The 21,186-nt window shown below is 35.6% G+C and overlaps 1 protein-coding gene across 4 annotated transcripts in view; it reads right to left on the bottom strand.

Annotated features, from left to right (window-relative positions):
• Window positions 1-21,186, bottom strand: part of Il1rapl1 (interleukin 1 receptor accessory protein like 1) — a 1,800,273-nt gene that overhangs the window by 61,959 nt on the left and 1,717,128 nt on the right. For all 4 annotated transcript variants that reach the window (XM_060376664.1, XM_060376665.1, XM_060376667.1 and 1 more), the window contains 2 exons: window positions 7,437-7,569; window positions 5,144-5,289 (listed from right to left, as the gene is read on the bottom strand). In XM_060376664.1, the coding sequence (XP_060232647.1) occupies window positions 5,144-5,289; window positions 7,437-7,569 (279 nt within the window). The remainder of the gene's footprint in view (window positions 1-5,143; window positions 5,290-7,436; window positions 7,570-21,186) is intronic.

Here is a 21,186-nt window from a genome sequence, read left to right as displayed (position 1 = left end):
TGCTTTGCTACAGATTTTAATGATAGCAGTATTGTAAAGACATAAAGTAGTCATAAAATTTGGGATCAAAAACCATAGATAACTGAAATAAAATCTACTTTTTCCTGATGAATGGAGGCCTGGATAGATCTGAGGCCAAACATATTTTTGGTGTGGATCCATTTGGAGCATGATTCTCAACTTGTGGGACATGCCCAAATTCATAGGGGTCGCCCAAGACCATCAGAAAATATAGGTAGTTATATTATGATTCATAACAGTAACATAATTATATTTATGAAAAGCAATGAAATAATTTTAAGTTTGTGGTTCATCACAACATGAGAAACTCTATAAAAAGGTTGCAGCATTAGGAAGGTTAAGAGCCACTGATCTAGATAAACAAATGTTTTAATGTATGTCTTCAGTTGGTGGCAGAAATGAATGATTAACAGTGGCAGCATGTAGTTGTTTCTCTAATCATTTGGTCTGCTGAGTAATATAAAAAATTATTTGATAATTGCATAGTTGATAGCCTGACAAAAATTTGACTTTCTCATAGACCTTATCATTGAATATTCAAACCTCTCTTTCTGAACTTTGTAGGGCTATCATATGCTGACCAAAGCCATCCCTTTATTTTCAAGATGGGTGTATTCATTCATATAATGAGCCCTTTGAGAGATTGACTCCATTACTGTCTTTGTAAGGGAAGACTCCGTTACTCCAACTCTCTTACAAAGAAGGTGCACATTCTCTTTAAGAATAGTATACAAACTTGAAGTACTCTTTGTGGATTGATGCATTTACCTCAATAAGAACAAAATGGTTTTGGTATAAATAAAAATTTGGAAAAGCATCAAGGAAAACTTAAGTACTTGAGAGAAACTAAAACCGGCCACATTTTGTCTTCCTTATATTAAGATAATCAGACATTAATGGCATTTCTTTTTTAATTAATTAATTAATTATAATTTATTCACTTTGTATCCCTGCTGTAGCCCCCTCCATCTCCTCCCAGTTCCACCCACCATCCCTTTTCTCCCCTTAAACAATTTCCTTGATTCTTCAAACTGTGTCTTTGTACAACTGGAAACTTTAGTAGCTTTGTATGCTTAACTTTAGGGTAAACATGCTAGAAATATCCTAGAATGTGTCTGACTCTTCCTAACTGACCTGCAAAATCAGCTTTATTAGCTTCACACATACATCTTAACATTGCCATTCTTTTTTCCTTATAATAATCTCTTTTTCCACTTTTTAAACATTTATTTACATTTTTAAAAATTACAGTCTATTCACTTTGTATCCCCTACAGCCCCCTCCCTCATCCCCACCCAAACTCATCCTCCCTCATCTCCTCTCATGCCCCTCTCCAAGTCCACTGATAGGGGAGGTCTCCTCCTCTTCCATTTGACCCTAGCCTATCAGGTATCATCAGGACTGGCTGCATTGTTTTCTTCTATGGCCTGGTAAGGCTGCTCCTCCATAAGGGGTGGGGGATGATAAAAGAGCCATCCACTGTGTTCATGTCAGAGATAGTTCCTGTTCCCATTACTAGGGAACCCAGTTGGAGACTGAGCTACCATGGGCTACAAATATGTAGGGATTCTAGGATTTCTAGCTTATCTGCATGCATGGTCCTTGGTTGCCTATCAGTCTCAGAAAAGACTCCTATGCCCAGAATTTTTTTGATCTCTTGCTCTCCTTGTGGAGCCTGTGTCCCCTCCAGGTGTTCCTATCTCCCCTTCTTTTATAAGATTCCCTGCACTCTGCCCAAAATTTGACTATGAGTCTCAGCATCTGCTTCAATACCCTGCTGCATAGAGTGTCTTTCAGAGAGGGCCTCTGTGGTGGGCTCCTGTCCTGTTGCCTGTCTTTTCCCTCTTCAGATGTCCATCCTCTTTGCCTTTCTGCATGAGGATTGATCTTCTTACACAGGGTCCTCTTTCTTGCTTAGCTTCTTTAGGTATACAGATTTTAGTATAATTATCGTATATTATATGTCTAATATCCATTTATAAGTGGGTATATACCATGTGTGTCTTTCTGCTTCTGGGTTAACTACTCAGGATGATCTTTTCTAGTTCCCACCATTTACCTGAAAATTTAATGATTTCCTTGTTTTTAAATTGCTAAGTAGTATTCCATTGTGTATATGTGCCACAATTTCTTTATCCATTCCTCAGTTGAGGAACATATGGGTTGTTTACAGCTTCTGGCTATTACAAATAAAGCTGCTATGGACATGGTTGAGGAAATGTCCTTGTTGTATACTTGAGCATCTTTTGGATATATGCCTAGGAGAGCTATAGCTGGATCTTGAGGAAGCACTATTCCTAATTGTCTGAGAAAGTGCCAGATTGATTTCCAGAGTGGTTGTACAAGTTTACATTTCCACCAGCAGTGGAGTAGGGTTCGCCTTTCTCCATATCCTCTCCAACATGTGTTCTCACTTTAAGATTTTGGTCTTAGCCATTCTGATGGGTGTAAGGTGAAATCTCAGGGTTGTTTTGATTTGCATCTTCGTGATGACTAGGGATGTTGAGCATTTCTTTAAGTGTTTCTCTGCCATTATAATGATCTCTTAACTGTCATCTCTGCCATGCTACAAATGCAGATATATGTTGCCTAAATAAACAGATTTAAAATTATTTTAGACTTATTTTATGCATGAGTATTTTGTATGCATGTGTATATGTGTATCACATGCATGCCTGTTGTCAACAGAAGAGATAAGAGCATATCAGATCATCCAGAAATAGTGTTATAGATGGTTTTTAGCCACCATACGGATACTAGGAACAGAGCTCAGATTCTCTGCATCATCACCAAGTTCTCGTAACTCACTAGCCACCAAACCAATTGATTTTTAACATGTGTCCTATCCTTTCTTCACTATTTCAATTCTTAAGGATTAATTTATACTTTTCAATTAAACTACATTCAAGACTATGACTAGAATAATAAATGTAAATGAAGCATGAGTAGAAGTACCTGAGGAGGTTTAGTCTGGCAAAATAAAGGTTCAGCAGGGTCATGGTGACTATCATAAAACATCTGATTTAGGGAAAGAGCAACTGAAAGTTTTTTTGTGTGTGTTTTTTTAATTTTATTATTATTATTTTTATCAGTTACATTTTATTAACTCTGTATCCTAGCCGTGTCCCGATCCCTCATTCCCTCCCAGTCCCTCCCTCCCTCCCTCATCTCCACCGTGCCCCTTTCCAAGTCCACTGATAGGGGGACCTCCTCCCCATTCATCTGATCCTGTTTTATCAGGACTGGCTGCAAAGCCCTCCTCTGTGGCCTAACAGGACTGCTCCTCCCTTCGTGGGTGGGGAGACCAAAGAGCCAGACTAAACTAGAGCCAAAGGATAGAAAACCAGAGAAGTGGAGATGCTTTCTAATTTAGGTAGAATGGATTTCATAGAGATGGAATGTGATCCAGTATAAGTTGAAATAGTATTTTGAAGTTGCTGTGGCAGAATAATTAGTTACATTGTTCTCAACACTGAGGCTACTTTTATACAAGCAAAGAGATATCACTAAAATTCCTTTCTCATTTAATTATGTATTACAGTACAGTAAAAAACATTGCTAGCTGCTGTTTACTTTTCCTCTTTCCTCACATTACAACATAATATGCTCCTTTAATATTATAGTCACCTTGACAGTCAGAGTGTCTAATAGCTTTCAGCAACACTATTCAAAGAGAATCTGTTTCCCAATAAGGTAGGGAATAGTCTTCGGTTCTCTTTCTTTTTAAACCTCAAAGACTCTAGGATTGAAGGTGTGCTTTGAAATTAAAATCATTATAAATTTGTTGAGGAAGAGAGTACCAGTGTACTTGTAAAAGGCAGACTAGAGTGTTTTAACTTAGCATAATGTAGAAAAAAAATTATCTTCTTATTGCATAAAAATTTACTAACTCAAAAACATAGGTCACATTTTATAATCACCATTAATTTCAAACAGTTCACACACACACACACACTCACACATACACACACACACCTGTGCATAAGCTGATGAAGCTGCTGTGGAGAAAAGTTACTATTTCAGAAACTGCCCTCAACTAACGCCTATCTTACTTATAATAAGTTACTATTAATCATGGTAGGATATTATATATGTAAAAACTATACAAGATTAAAACATTAAGAAATGCTGTATTGGGGAAATCATCAAGGACAGTTCTTGCACTAATGGAACAACCTTCCAAGGTATTTTAATGACATAATACCTGTTTCTTATAACAAATACCAATTCACCAAACATCTTCTGTGTATAGGTACTGTATCAAGCCCTTCCCATTTGTTATCTTCTTTTATGTTTATAAAACACTGAATGATTGCTAATATTTTCTGTTCTACATGTCATAAGCTGATACTTGAGAACACCTTACTCAGCCTATATGTTTGATATTAAAGCAAGATGAGGAACCCAAATTTGACATGAGTTTGATTTAGTATTAATGGTCATCCCTTTGTGATTTGTCATTGCCTACCACAGAAAATTCTAAAGAAAGCTGCACCTAAATTATGAAGATGTAAACTGCTAAATGATGTTTAGAGTAACTAAACCCAAAACAGATAGATGTCTTTAGACCAAATTAAGATGTGTTCATGTTTATTCTATTTATGTGCAACAACAAACAAAAAGCATGAAAATTGCTGTGAGGATTAACTCTCAGGTCAGTAATATTAATTTTAAAAATACAGAAACTAGAACAGGGGTCACCATCAATCGCCATATTCTGGAGTGGGAGTCACATGCTCTCAGATGGAAAATTGTTTTGGGTAATGATGTCCCTCATAAAACAGAACTTTCTTTCCTGTTGTTCCTTGCCTCTCCCTAAAAGCCAATTTTGATTCCTATACCGAAGTTCTATAAGAACCTCATTTGTTTAGGGGCAAATAACCAGGTGCTACCCCTTAAACAAACCTGCTTTTTTTTTCTATCAGATTTCACTTGAGTATTTGAACGGTGTGTTGATGGACATGAGTCCATTAACACCTTCATGGACATAATTTTAATGTGATTGATTTACTTGTGATATGTTTATGTGGAAAGTAATAATAATTTTCTTTTACTGGATTCCAATGATTTCCCTTCTGTGGAATGTTCACCTTATCCCTCCAGCACAGAAGGTTACACTCACCTCTTTTATGAAGGAGAACACTGGCATGCCGCCGTCCATTTCCATTTTCAACATAACAGGAATAATTCCCCAGGTCACCTTCTTCCACAGAGTCAACAATTAATGAGATAGAAACTTCCTGTTCTCCAAGATGTTCTTTAAGAATTCTAAAACATAAAGGAAAACACAACAAAATCCCCACACAAACACACATACATGAAAAAGAAAGAAACGAAGATGAATTTGAATCTGATGAGAATATACCTACAGAATTTATGCTTCAAAACTAACTATGAATTAATATTAAGTTAATTAAATGATATCATGCCCTTTTCTTCACTTCTAATGAAGAAACTTGTCTTTACAGATGCTAATGAACTTGCAGTTAATTATCTTTCATAGCAGGACAATCATGCTGTCATAATAAAGAGGTGCCAGAGACCTTGAGGGAAAGTATACAAACTGCCTTTCCTTTTAAGAAGAAAAAGGATTTAAAAATGAAATAAAAGATTCTAAAACGTTAGGCTGGAAGCCTAATTATATATCAGATTATTTTTAACAAGAATGAGAAAGAAAGAAAATTTCCGAAAATTTGACATACCAGTTGAAACCTCCAGCCTACTTACTTTTCGTCATGATACAAATGAGCTACACAGTTTTAAAGAAATCTGAGATCATAAAAAAGAACAAAAGTTCTGATAGATATTTAATTCTGACTTTTAAAACTAATCGTAAATGCTCACTAAATCTGATTGTTATATATTTTAGTACTCTCTAAGAAAATATGAAAATGTCTTAAACTAGGTATTCTTTTTCCTGCTCTCAATATTTATAGTTCCTAACTTCTGCCTGGATGAATGTATATGTACATATACATACATAAATTATATGTATATATTATTATATAAACAAATTTCTAGATCTTTTATCGAGCTCATACAGTGAAAGTTAGAAAGTTTAGGCTTATGGTACTTTTTTAATATTAAAGTGCAAAACGTATTGGTAAAAAATAAACAGTGATTTTATTTTAAATATGAAAGATGGCAAAGAAAGATTTTCATTTATACTGGAGAATTGACCATTTGAATCTTCTAAAATACAATCAGGGCACTCCACAGTGAGATATTGTGTATTTGTTTTCAGAGAAAAGATCCCAATAGAAATGATCTTCTAAGACAGTTTTATACGTTTTTGCTTCATACTGAAAAATATTTTCTTTTATACCTTTGTTAAAGTTTTAAAAGTCTTAAAAGTTAAAAAGGAGAAGCACTGTTTATATCCTCATATCCTACCAGAAGATACAACCTTTATATTGAAGAATATTTGGAAAATAGCCATCATTTTTATTTGGTTATAACTTAGTTATTAATATGAAAGTCCCTGCTCATTTACATTATGATGAGAACTAACTCTTCATGTTCAAATACAATTATCTTCATCATTGAATGCCTTGATACTTAAACGTAAGAGAATAAATATATAACTACATTTTAAAACAAAGTATAAAAAGTATGCCCTCAAAACAGATACCTAAAAATGTAAAGTTTTTTTTCCTATTATTTCCTCTTCATAAATATTTATACCTTAAAGTTAGAGTAGGAATAATAACAAAAAATGTGTATATCCATCAACCCATCAAGCATTTTATATGCTGCTTCATAGATTAAATATGTAAAAATCATTTGAGTCCATGTAGTGGCTTGCTAATGGCTCTTATCTATATTTATCTTTAAAGGCAGCATCTGATTCTCACTCAGGCTAGCACTGAATTCATCATGTGCCCCAAGTTGGCCTTCAATTCATGGCAACTTTCATGTCTGAGCTTATCAAGGACTGTGATTACAGACATTAACAACCATGTCTGGTTCCTCTCAGTAACTTTTAAAAGGTATTTTCATAAATATAAAGGACAATGATTTTTCTAACGTTTCAACTAGCTTTGATATTTTCCATTATTTTGGTTTAAGTGTGTTACTAGTGAAATGTTCCTTTTGAAGTTATTCTTAGAGAAGTGGAGTATATTGTGAATATGATTTTAAAACAGTGTATGAATATATACTGAATTAATAAAATATTTAAAAAGAAAATATTCTTAAATTCTTTGTAAATGGCATTTCCATCTTGTAATTTCATAGTCAACCTTAAAAAAATTTTGCTTGTTTGACATAAAGTATTACAGTATTTCTGTTATGAAAATAGAATGATAAAATGATTAAAAACCATTTTTGTTGTTGTTGTTTTGGCTTACCGCTCCCCCAATTAACAGAGCAAATGTTAACTCAACTGCACGTTTAAAAATGAAAAATTATTTTACCTAATGTCACTTTCCCAAACTCTATTTTCATCCAGATCTTCAATGAACTTCTCTCCTTTCATCCAGTAAATTAAAGGACTGACATCTCCACTGTACCCAAAGAAAGCTCTGCAGGTGAGGTTGGCTGAGTCACCTGGGGAGGAAAATGATGGAAACACAACTTAAAACCATCTGTACCCACTTTAAAAAGAAACAAATTGACTGGTAAGAATTCGATCATTTAATTGATTCAATGAAATATCTAAAAGAATAATTGTTCAAGCATTTTCTATCTTTGCCAAGTTTATCAAATGTATCATTGTTTAAAATTATGTTTTATCCAATGAAAATAGAACTTCTGAGATTTAGAAGAGGTTCCATTATCCTACAGAATGTTCTTCCATTGAAGTTTACTGATGTTTTCTCATGATTAGATTTAGTTTATAAATTATTCGGCAGAATCACATAACGGTATTTGTCCTTCTCAAGGCATTACTTTAAAGAGCATATGAAGAAACAAAGCAGAATCTTTGCCTGGAAGGACAAAGCAACTATAACCCATAGGTTCGTGAAAGTGTTACAAAGAAACTTTTACTCCATAAGTAATAACTTTTTCTTAGCAAAGTGTCAATATTAGGTAGAAATTACATTAAAACAAGTAAATGTTTGGGATTTTCATTGAGGTAAATCAAAAATATGTATGGAGGAGATGAAATTTTTTTTTTTTCACTATTTTACCTCTCACACTTAGTTCATTTTTTATGTATAATGGGAAATATAGGTTAGGTGGCTACTTTAATAAGGGAAATATAAGTTATTGACTAAAATGTAGAAATGAATCTAATATTGCCAAAAGACTAGATTTATTAAAGATCCTTTTACCATTCACAAGACTTTTATTTACTCGTTTTAGCAAGCATTATACAACTGAAATATTCCAGCTTTAACTATTTATATGAACTTTCTGGTTTCAAGAGGAACCAGAACATAAGAGTGGGATATGAATCCAGTAAGAGCCTATCCCCAAAACATGAATATAAGAGAATAGTTACACATGATTGCCAAATGATGAACTCAAATGTTGATGTACTGTGGGAATCTACATTAAGGTAACTCTCAATTAGGTGTGGCAAAGAATTATGGTATTTGACTGTATGAGTGTGTGCTCACTGGGACCAGAAAGGTAATTCCTAATGATTGAAAGGCTTTTAACCAAGCTATGTGTAGTAGAAGGCTCCTCCAAATTGTGCTTAGGACTTCTAAAGAACAAGGAAAGAAGAAAGTGCACTGCACTCAGTGATCTTCTTTTAAAGAACAGGCAGGGGCATTTTGTGTACTTGGTTCTACACTTTCAATAAAAGAAATATTGACTAAAATTAGTATTATTATTTGAATTTTGTCATTTGCACAAAAACACATTGGAAAAAATTATATTATTTTAAGATGTCATAGTCTTTTATATTTGCTCAAGTTTTGTATTTTCTAATAGGTTCCTAAAAATTCTCATTCTATATGTAAAAGTCATTCACCATTGGTGAACTAGATCAAGCAAGTCCAGAAAACAGAAACAAGCTTTTCAGAGTCAAGAATGAAGCTCCTTCCAAGATAAGTGGCATATTCCTGTAATCTAAGGAATTGAAAAGTAGAGGCAAGAGGATCTCAAGTCTGAGGTCAGCCTAGATTATATTGCATATTTCTGGCCAGCCTGGAAGAACCTGTCTTTTAAAAGTCTAAGTGCTGATGCTGTAGGTTATTTGTTAAAGTGCTCTCATACCATGTTCCAGGTCCTTGATTTTATCCTCAGCAATGAAAAAGGAAAAAAAAAAGAATTCTTTATTATTGCTTTTTGTATACAAACATTTTTGAATGTTGTATTATTGAATTCATTTCTTTTTGGGAACATTTATATTACAAAAAGATAATTGAATATCAATATTATTTATTACCATTCAAGTATATATTTCTATAGAATATATTACATAAAAATAATTTTGAATGAAGTATTCTTTCATTTTTGAGACTGTGCATTTCTACATAGACTGTACTAAATTTAAACTTAGGACCATCTTGCCTCAGCTTTTCTAGTGGTGGATTTGCAGATGTGTGCATTTTTATACCAGGACATGCATTTATGTTTTTAGGAGAGTAATTGTTCATACAACTTAAATGCCTATTTACCATGCCAGTGTAACCAAAACTCACCAGCAAATCTCAAACAGAATCAAGATATGTGATTTAAAAAAGGCAAATATCAATAATGTACACAATCTATTATTTGAAAGGTCAAGTTTAAATTTTGAGGTGAGATTCAATGCCTGTAACTAATAAAAAAGACCCTCCAGAGATCTAGCTTTATAGTATAAATTTGCTAAGTATACATAGACTGTGCAATGGGTAACTGAGATTTACATTTCTTGCAGAGACCAAGTGAAGTCTTAGTGTGTCCTGAAAGAGTCTTTCACATTATTCCTTTCCCCATTCTCACTTAGACAATTTTTAAAACCCTGGCTACTGTTTCACTATATTTGTACATATCTTTACATGGAGAAAAAAATACCATTAAGAAATGTGAGATAGAATATGTGGAATATTATCATATCATCTGCAAATATGGTATTTCTACACAATGGAATATTACTCAGCAATCACAAAGGAGGAAATCATGGAATTTTCAGGCAAATGGTGGGATCTAGAAAAGATCATTCTGAGTGAAATATCCCAGAAGGAGAAAGACAAACACGGTATATACTCACTTATATAGACTTATAAGATATGATAAACATAAGGGGTAAGATGATCAATCCTAGTTTAGAAAGACAGATGGGATGTGCATTGAACGTATGACAGGAGTCTACTGAGCGCATCTGAAAGACTCTAACTAGCAGTGTTTTCAAAGCAAAGACTCATGACCAAACCTTTGGCAGAGTACAGGGAATCATAAGAAAGAAGGGGAGTTAGTCTGTTGGGGAAAGGATAAGAGCTCCACAAGGACCAAATATATCTGGGCACAGGGTCTTTTCTGAGACTGACATTCAACCAAGGACCATGTATGGATATAACCTAGAACCTCTGCTCAGATGTAGCCTGTGGTAGCTCAGTAACCAATTGGTTTCCCAAAGTGAGGGGAACAAGGACTATTTCTAACAGGAACTCAATGACTGGCTCTTTGGCCTCCCCACCCCCCAAGGGAAGAGCAGTCCTGTTAGGCCACAGAGGAGGGCTTTGCAGCCAGTCCTGAAGATACCTGATAAAATAGGATCAGATGAATGGGGAGGAGGTCCCCCGCTATCAGTGGACTTGGAAAGGGGCACGGTGGAGATGAGGGAGGGAGAGCTGGGAGAAAATGAGGGATCGGGACACGTCTGGGATACAGAGTTAATAAAATGTAACTGATAAGAAAAAATAAAATTAAAAAAACTATAAAAAAAGAATATGCGGAATAAAGGTATAAAGAACATGGATCTGAAGGATATTAGTCTTAAAATTTAAAACATTCATAAAAATATTTAAAAGACATATAGTATTTTATTGTCTAATAGGAAATTTTCCAAGGATATACTTGCTTATATTGTGAACCTTTAGTAATAAATGGGCAAAGTTAATTTAGTGTAAAAAGTTTTTCTTAAAAGAATAAGTTTGTAAGTTTGAAAAAGTAAACTTAAATTATATATATATATTTATATTATATATAATAATATATAATATAATATAATATAATATAATATATATCTAAGATATAATATATCTATATATGGCTATATCTATATATGTCTAGATATATATCTAGATATACATGCTTAACATTTAGGCTAAACATTTATTTATATGTATGTGCACATATGTGATGCGTATACACATATATATGTATACATACATATATATAACTAAACATTTACCCTCTTTGAGTATATGTACACCAAGCATGTGCCTGGTATTCATGGAGGTTAGAAATGGTTGTCAGATCTTCTAAAACTGGAGTTATAGTTATAGTTACTGGGAACTGAACCTAGGTCCTCCAGATGACCACCAGCAAGTGCTTAAAAACACCAAAGAATCATCCCACCACCATAAGTTTGGAAATTTTAAGCTGTATTTTATGATTTGGAACACATTAACATGCTTTTACTTGGCTAGAGGTAATGTGAATTTAATTATTTTTAAATATTATTTTCTAGAAGACAGCGATTGCTCTCTTTAGTTTGGCAAAATCAGAAATAAAAACTATATATATGTCTAACATGTCCTTTAAATGGCATTCTGCATGATTTTCAGTTCTCTGGTTATAAAGCTGAAGAGATTCTATTTATAATAGAGATAAATAAACAATCAAACAAATCCAATCTCGGATTATATTTTACATTATTGTTAACAGCATTCCAGTAAGATGTAGGACTTGAGAAAATAATTTTATATTAATTTCTGAATGTAAGAATTGGATATAGATCCAAGATGGCAGCACTAACCCACATGTTACCTGAAGAGCAGCTTAGCAGTGAGAGGAGAGCAACCTGTAGGCCAACCTGTAGGCCAAACTGTGAACCCAAATCCCCAACATCTGTGTTTCTCAGATGAGAGAAGAGCACATGGGTAAATATGAGGCTCCAACTTCAGGCTACCCAACTAATCCTAGGAAAAGTTCCCAGGGTCTGACCCTGCACAGCTACAGTACTAAGCCACCTGCCCAGTCCCAACATCTTATGGACACCTTCCAGTACCAGGTGCTCCAAGTTCCAAACTCGGGCACCCACTCTCAGTGTCTCATTGAGAAGATATCTTCTAGCACTGGTGGCAAGGCTCTAAACTCTTGACCCACTCTCAATGCCTGGGGCTCACTGTCCCAATCTCCAACTTTAAGATACTTAAAATCCCACACACTGCTCAAAGGCTCAACCTGACTCCCTAAGGAGACCAGCAGGACCTCTGAGCTTAAAGGCTCTCTAAAGAAGTTGTGCCCAGCAAGCACAGTGTCTGAGCACAGTGCTGGAACTCACTAACCTCAGAGCAGCTAACTCCAGGACTTCCCTTAGTGAAAGAAAGAACCTTTAACTCCCTGGAATCCTCTTTGTTCCCAGGATCAAACATCTGAAGAGACCCACAGGCTATCCACAAGCCAGTTTGAGGTCATTCACACCAATCTGAGAAAGGGGTCCTGCAGAAACATCCATCTTCCTGTCCAGGGCCTTTCCTGTGCCCAATAGGCAACAAAATCTAACAGCCAAAGCCAGAGACAACCAGATGGCTAAAGGTCAGTGTGAAAACATGATCTACAAAGTCAGGAAAATATGGCATCCTTTGAACCCAGTTATCCTGAGGCAAGAAGCCCTAACACAACTGAAACACAAGAAAATGACCTTATATCTATCTTATGAAGATGATAATGGAGTAAACAAATAAAATCCATAAAGAAATATAAGAAAATACAGTTAAACAGATTGAGGCCTTTAGAGAGGAAATAATTAAATCACTGAAAGAAATAAAGTTCAAACAAAAAGGTGAAGGAATTGAACAAATCATTTAATGAAAGGCAGAAAAATACAAACAGGTGAAGGGAACCAATAAAATGGTTCAAGTTCTGAAGATGGAAAGTGAAACATTAGAAAAAGCACAAACTGAAGAAATTCTGGAGAGGGAGAACTTAGGGAAGAAAACAGGAACTATAGAGGTAAGCATCACCAACAGAAGACAAGAGATGGAAAAGAAGTTGAGGTGTAAAAAACTCAATGGACTAAATCAATGCATCTGTCAAAGAAAATGTTAAATCTAAAAACAACAACAACAACAAAAACTCCTGACACAAAACATCCAAGAAATCAAGGACACCATAAAAAGGAGAAATCTAAGGAAAATAGGGATTGAAGAAAGAGAAGATTACCACCTCCAAGGCCCAGAAAATATTTTCAACAAGATTATAGAAGAAAATTTCCTCAATCTTAAGAAAGAGGTGCTTATATGCACACAAGAGGTCTACAGAACATCAAATAGATTAGACTGGAAAAGAAAATTCTCCCACCATAAAAAAAAAATCAAACCATTAAATGTACAGAAAAAGACAAATATTAAAAGCTGCAAGGGGAAAAGGCCAAGTAACATACAATTGCAAACCTATCAGAATCACAGCTGACTTCTCAGCAGAGACCATAAAAGCCAGAAGAACTTGGGCAGATGCCTTGCAAACCCTAAGAGACCCCAGATGTCAGTCCAGACTATTACACCCAGCAAAACTTTCAGTCACCATAGATGGAGAAAACAAGGTATTCCAGGACAGAATCAAATTTAAACAATATATATGTACAAGTACTACAAAAGATACTAGAAGGATAACTCCCACTCAAGGAAGTTAACTACATCCCCCAAAACACAGGATATAAATAACTTCACTACAGCAAAACCAAAAGTAGACCAGCACACAAACACACTACCACCACCAACACCAACATAAAGGGAACTAACAGTCACTGCTCATTAATATATATCAGCATTAATGGACTCAACTGTCCAATAAAAGACACAGGCTAACAGAATGGAAGCGTAAACAGGACCCATCATTCTGCTGCATACAAAAACCATACCTCAGCAACGAAGGTAGACAATACCTGAGAGTAAAGGGCTGGAAAAAGGCTTTCCTAACAAATGGATCCAAAAAGCAAGTTGTAGGAACCATTCAAATATCTGATAAAATAGACTTTCAACCAAAACTAATGAAAAGAGATGAGAAAGGACACTTCACACTCATCAAAGGAAAATTCCACCAAGAAGAAATCTCATTTTCGAACATCTATGTCCCCAATACAAGGGTACCCATATTTGTAAAAGAAACATTAATAAAGCTTAAACCACATATAGATCTACACACATTAATAATGGGAGATTTCAACACCCCACTGTTGCTAAAGAAAGGTGATTGAAACAGAAACTAAACAAAGAAATAATGACACTAACAGATATCCTGAATCAAATGGACCTAACAGACATCCTCAAAACTTTGACCCAAACACAAAAGAATATACCTTCTTCAGCAGCTCATGGAACCTTCTCCAAAAATGACCATATAGTTGGTCACAAAACAAGCCTCAACAGGTATAAGAAGATTGAAATAATCCCCGTATCCTACCAGACCACCATGGACTAAAGCTGGACCTCAACAACAAGAGAAAGAACAAAAAAGTCTGCATACATATGGAAACAAATTAAAGATTCCCTAGAATTCAATGAAAGTGAAGGCACAATTTTTCCAAACTTATGGGACACATTGAAATAGGTGCTAAGAGGAAAGTTTATAGTACTAAGTGTCTTCATATAGAAATTGGAGACATCTCATACAAGCAACTTAACAATACACCCAAAGGCTTTCAGGGGGAAAAAGCAGATACACCCAAGAATAAAAGATGGCTGGAAATAATCAAACTCAGGGATAAGATCAATAAATTAGAAACAAGTAGAACAATTCAAAGAATCAATGAAACCAACAGCTGGTACTTTTTGAATATCAAGAAGATATACAAACTCTTAGCCAAACAAAAACAAAAAGGCAGAGAGACACTATCCAAGTCAACAAAATCAGAAATGAAAAGTGGGACATAATGATAGCCACTGAAGAAATCTAAAAAAATCATTAGGTCCTACTTCAAAAGCCAATATGCCACAAAATTTGAAAATCTAAATGAAATGAACAATTTTCTTGAAAGATTCCACCTTCTAAAGTTGACTTAAGATCAGGTAAACAAGTTAAATAGTCCTATATCCCCTAAGGGAATAGAAGCAGACATCATAGCTCTCCCATCCATTATAAAGATCAGGGCCAGACGGATTCAGTGCAGAATTCTACCAGGCCTTAAAAGAAGGGCTAATACCAACTGTCTTCAAACTATTCCACAAAATAAAATCAGAAGGAACATTAACAACCTCATTCTAAGAGGCTACAGTCACCTTGATATCTAAAACCTCAGAAAGACCCAACAAATAAAGAGAATATCAGACCAATTTCCCTTATGATTATGGATGCAAAAATACTCAATTAAATACTCAAAAACTGAATCCAAGAACACATCAAAGATATCAGCTTTCATGACAAAGTAGGCTTCATTCCAGGCATGCAGGGATGGTTCAATATATGGAAATCCATTATTGTAATCCATCATATAAACAAACTGAAGGAGAAAAACCACATGATCATCTCCTTAGATGCCAAAAAAGCATTTAACAAAAACTAACACCCATTCATGTTTAAAGTCCTGAAGAAATCAGAGGATACAAGGCACATACCTACACATAATAAAGACAATATACAACTGTCCTATAGCCAACATCAAAATAAACAGAGGGAAACTTAAATCAATTCCATGGAAATCACGGACAAGACAAAGCTGCTAATTTTCTCCATATCTCTTCAACAGAATACTTGAACTCCTAGCTACAGCAACTAGACAACTAAAGGAGATCAAGAGGATACAAAATGGAAAAGAAGTAGTTAAAGTATTACTATTCACAGATGATATGATAGTATACATAAGTGACCTCAAATATTCTCCCAAGGAATTCTTAGAGCTGATAAACGCCTTCAGCAAAGTGGCTGGATACAAAATTAACTAAAAAAAAAAAAAAAAAAAAAAAAAAAAATCAGTAACATTCCTGTATACAAAAGACAAATGGACTAAGAAAGAAATTAGGGAAAAAACACCCTTCACAATAGCCACAAGGGAGGGAGGATGGGACTAGGAGGGAATGAAGGAGGGGGCTACAGCTGGGATACAAAATGAATAAACTCTAATTAATATAAAAAATTAAAATTTAATAAAAAACAAAGTATCTTGGTATACCTCTAACCAAGCAAGTGAAAGACTTTTATGAAACAACATTTAAGTCTCAGAAAAAAGAAACTGATGAAGATATCAGAAGTTGGAAGGAACTCCCTTGCTCATAGATCAGTAAGATTAACAGTAAAAATGCCATCCTACCAAACACAATGTACATATCCACTGCAATTTTCATCAAAATATGAACAAAATTTTTTACAGAACAATTCTCAACTACATATTGAAAAACAAACAAATGAACAAACCCAGAATAGCTAAAACAATCCTGTACAATAACAGATCTTCTGGAGGTATCTCCATCCTTGATCTCAAGATGTATTGTAGAGCAACCACAATAAAAATTGCATGGTATTGGCACAGAAACCGACTGGTGGATGAATCGAGTTGAACAGAAGACCCAGAAATAAACCCGCACAACTACGCAAAATTACTTTTTGACAAAGAAAATAATATCATACAATGGAAAAAAGATTGCATCTTCAACAAATGATACTGGTGTTACTGGATGTCTACGTGTAGAAAAATGCAAATAGATCCATACTTATCACCCTGCACAAAAGTAAAGTCAAAGTGGATAAAAGACCTCAACATAAAACCAGACACACTAAATATGATAGAAGAAAAAGTGGGGAAGAACCTTGACCTTGCTGGCACAGAAGATAACTTCCTGAATAGAGCACCAACAGCACAGGCTCTAAGATCAACAAGTAATAAATGGGACCTCATGAAACTGAAAAGCTTCTCTAAAGCAAAGGACACTATCATCAGAACAAAACAACAACCTACAGACTGGGAAAGGAAATTCACCAACCCTACATCTGACAGAGGGTTAATATCCAGAATATATAAAGATCCAAAGAAGTTAAACACCAACAAAGCAAGTAATCCTATTTTAAAAATTGGGTACAGAGCTAAACAGAGAATTCTCAATGGAATAATATCAAATGGCAGAGAAACACTTAAAAAAAAGTTTAACTTCCTTAGTAATCTGAGAAATGCAAATCGAAAGGACACTGATATTCCTCCTCACACCCATCAGAATGTCGAAGAACAAAAACTAAAGTAACAACACAAGCTGGAGAGGATGTGGAGAAAGGGGAACCCTCTTCCATTGCCAGTGGGAATGTAAACTATTACAATCACTTTGCAAATCAATCTAGTGCTTCCTCAGAAAATTAGGAATAGTGCTACTTCAAGATCCAGCTATACAACTCCTGGGCATATATACAAAAGATGCTTAACCATACAACAAAGACATTTGCTCAGCTATGTTCATAGCAGCATTATTTGTAATAGCCAGAATCCGGGGACAACCCAGGTGTCCCTCAACTGAGCAATGGATACAGAAATTGAGGTACATTTACACAATGAAATACTACTCAGCAATTAAAAACAAGGAAATCATGAAATTTGCAGGCAAATGGTGAGAATTAGAAAAGATAATCCTAAGTGAGCTAACCCAGAAACAGAAAGGCACACATAATATATACTCACTTATAAGTGGATATTAGCCATATAATATAGAATAAACATACTAAAATCTATAGTCCTAAAGAAGCTAAACAACAATAGGACACTAGGGAAGTGGTTTATACCTCCCTTAGAAGTACAAATAGGATAGACATTGGAAGTAGAGCAGCAAGGAACAGGGCAGCTGTTCCAAAGTGGGCCTCTGAAAAACTCTACCCATTGTGGTATAGAAGGAGATACTGAGACTCATGGCCAAACTTTGAGCAGAGTGCCAGAAACCTTATGGAAGAAAGGGGAGATATAAACACCTGGAGGGGACAGGAACTCTACAAGTAGAACAACAGAGCCAAAAACCCACACTCAATGGGGCCTCCAGAAACTGATACTCTAACCAATGACCATGTAGAGAGAGGACTTAGACTCCCTGCTCATTCTAAGTAAGGGGGCAGGGGCTTTCTCTGACATGAACTCAGTGGCAGGTTCTATGATCACTTCTCCCTGTGGGGTGCAGCTTTTCCAGGCCACAGAGGAAAATGATGCAGCCAGCCCTGATAATACTTGATCAGCTAGGGTCAGATAGAAGGGGAGGAGGTCCTCCCCTATTCATGGACTAGAGAGGAGCATATAAGGAGAGAAGACAGAAGGTGAATGGGACTGGGAGAAATGGAGGGGGCTACAGCAGGGATACAAAGTAAATACATTTAAATAAATATAATAAAAAAACAAGACAACAACAAAAACTACATGTTACTGGCCTAGAAACAGACTGGTGGATCAATGGAATCAAATAGAAGACCCAGAAATAAGTCCACACTTGATCTTTGACAAAGAAACCAAAACCACACAATCGAAAACTTTTAGCATCTTTATCAAATGGTGCTGGTTTAACTGGATGTCTACATGTAGAAAAAATGCAAATAGATCCACATTTATCACCTGTAGTAAAGTAGAGTCCACATGGATCAAAGACTTCAACATGAAACTAGTCACACTAAATTTCTTAGAAGAAACAGTAGGGAAGAGCCTTGAACTCAGTGGTACATGAGACAACTTCCTTAACAGAACACCAACACCTCAGGCTCTCAGATCAACAGTTATCAAATAGGACCTCATGAAACTGAAAAGCTTTTTTCCTTACAGCAAAGGACATAGTCACCAAAATAAAACCAGAGCCTACAGACTAGGAAAAGATCTTCACCAATTCTACATCTGACAAAAGATTGATATCTAAAATATATAAAGAACTCAAGAAATTAGTTACCAACAAACCCAATAATCCAATTAAAGAATGGGAAACAGAGCTAAACAAAGAATTTTCAACAGATGAATCTCTAATGGCTGAGCAACACTTAAAGAAATGTTCACTGTCCCTAGTAATCAGGGAAATGCAAATCAAAATGACCCTGAGATTCCATCTTATACCCATCAGAATGGCTAACATAAAAAAAAAAAAAAAAAAAAAAAAAAACCTCAAGTGACAGCATGTGCTGGGGAAGATGTGGAGAAAGGGGAACTCTTCTCTATTGCTGGTTGGAATGCAAAGTAGTACAACCACTTTGGAAAACAATCTGATGCTTGCTCAGAAAATTGGGAATAGTTCTAAGTCAAGACACATCTATACCACTTCTGGACATGTATCTAAAAGATGCTCAAACATATAACAAGGATATTTGCTCAACTATGTTCATAGCAGCTTTATTCCTAATAGCCAGAAACTGGAAACAACCTAGATGTCCCTCAAAGAAGAATGGATACAGAAATTATGGCACATTTACAGAATAGAATATTACTCAGCAATTAAAAACAAGGAAATCATGAAATTTGCATGCAAATGTTGGGAACTGGAAAAGATAATCCTGAATGTGGTAACCCAGAACCTGAAAAACAAGCATGGTTTATACTCACTTATAATCCACAGACATAAAGCAGCTAGGTAACAAAGAGGACCCTAAAGAAGGTGCTTAATCCTCAGTCAGAAAGGCAAACAGAATAGACACCAGAAGAGTTGGAAGAGAGAGAACAGGATGGGGGCCTACCATGGATGTCCTCTGAAAGACTCCACCCAGCAGGGATTGAAGCAGATTCTGAGACTCACAGCCAAACAAACTTTGGGTAGAGCACAGGGAGCCTTACGGAAGACTGGGGGATAAAAGGACCAAGATAGAACAGAAGCTTCACAAAGAGACCAACAGAGCCAACAAATCTGGGCCCAGAGAGTCCTAAAAGACTGATGCACCAACCAATCCATGTATGGAGAGGACCTAGAAACCCTGCTCAGATGTAGCCAATAAGCAGAATAGGTCGCTCAGTGTTCATGTGGATTCCGTAGTAAGGGGAGCAGGTATTATCTCTGACATGGACTTTGTTACCTGCTCTTTTTTAAAACTTATTTTTATTTTTTATACTAATTGCAGTTTATTCACTTTGTATTCCAACTGTAGCCCCTTCCCTCATTTCCCCCCCCCCAATCCCACCCTTCCTCCCTCATCTCCTCCCATGCCCCTTCTGAGGGGGAGCAGCCTTACCAGGCCACAGAGGAAAACAATGCAGCCAGTCGTGATGAGACCTGAGAGGCTAGGGTCAGATGGAAGGGGAGATTGTTAAATGCTCTTTGATCACTTGCCCCTGGCTGTGAGGCCTTTCCAGGCCACAGAGGAAGAGGATCCAGGCAGTCTTGATGAGAGTTGATATGCTAAGGTCAGATGATGCGGGGGGGGGGGGGGGGGGGAAGGGGGAGGGAACACTTCCCCTTTCTGTGTACCAGGGGAGAGGGGGGAAGAGAAAGGGAGTGTGTGACCCGCAGAAGAGGAGGGAGGGGGCTACAGTTGGGATATAAAGTGACTAAATTATAAAATAATAAAAAATTAAGACATGAAAAAAGAATTGGATATTATTAATAATTATCTTAAAGAAGTGAAATTATGACAGGTATAGAGATCAAATTATTGACTAGAACAGAAATTTAAATGTATTGTATTTTATTTTGTGTATCATTCTTTTATTATTGTTTTGTTTTTTTGAAACAAGAATTTACTATAAAACCCTGTGTGATCTGCAACTTTCTCAGTATACCAGGCAGGCCTCAAACTCAGAGTTCTGCCTACCTCTCTCTCCCTAGGGCTTGGATTAAAGGCATATGCCACCTTGCCCAGCTATATGAATGTAGCAAAAATTAATAAAAAGCGGCCATTAATTTGAAAGCAAACAAGTAGAGGGGGGTATATGGAGTGTCTTGAGGGAGGAAATGAGAAGAAGAATTGGCATAATTACAGTATAATCTCAAAAAAATAAGAGAAGTTAATAAATAGATAAGTATTTTAAAAATAATGGTAAAAACATTAATCTGTTCCCCTAGCAAAGATAGGTCCCTGAAATAGATTCTAGCACTTAGAAATTGTATTAGATTTACTTTCATACAACGAGTTATCAGTTGAATAATAATCTTGAAATTTAGTTTTATATGTTATAATCAAGAATTATAGTATGAA

This window comes from Meriones unguiculatus, assembly GCF_030254825.1.
Source record: "Meriones unguiculatus strain TT.TT164.6M chromosome X unlocalized genomic scaffold, Bangor_MerUng_6.1 ChrX_unordered_Scaffold_30, whole genome shotgun sequence".
Classification (NCBI taxonomy): Eukaryota; Metazoa; Chordata; class Mammalia; order Rodentia; family Muridae; genus Meriones; species Meriones unguiculatus.
Note: the sequence above shows the minus strand (reverse complement) of the source record. Positions and strands in the feature narration are given on the sequence as shown.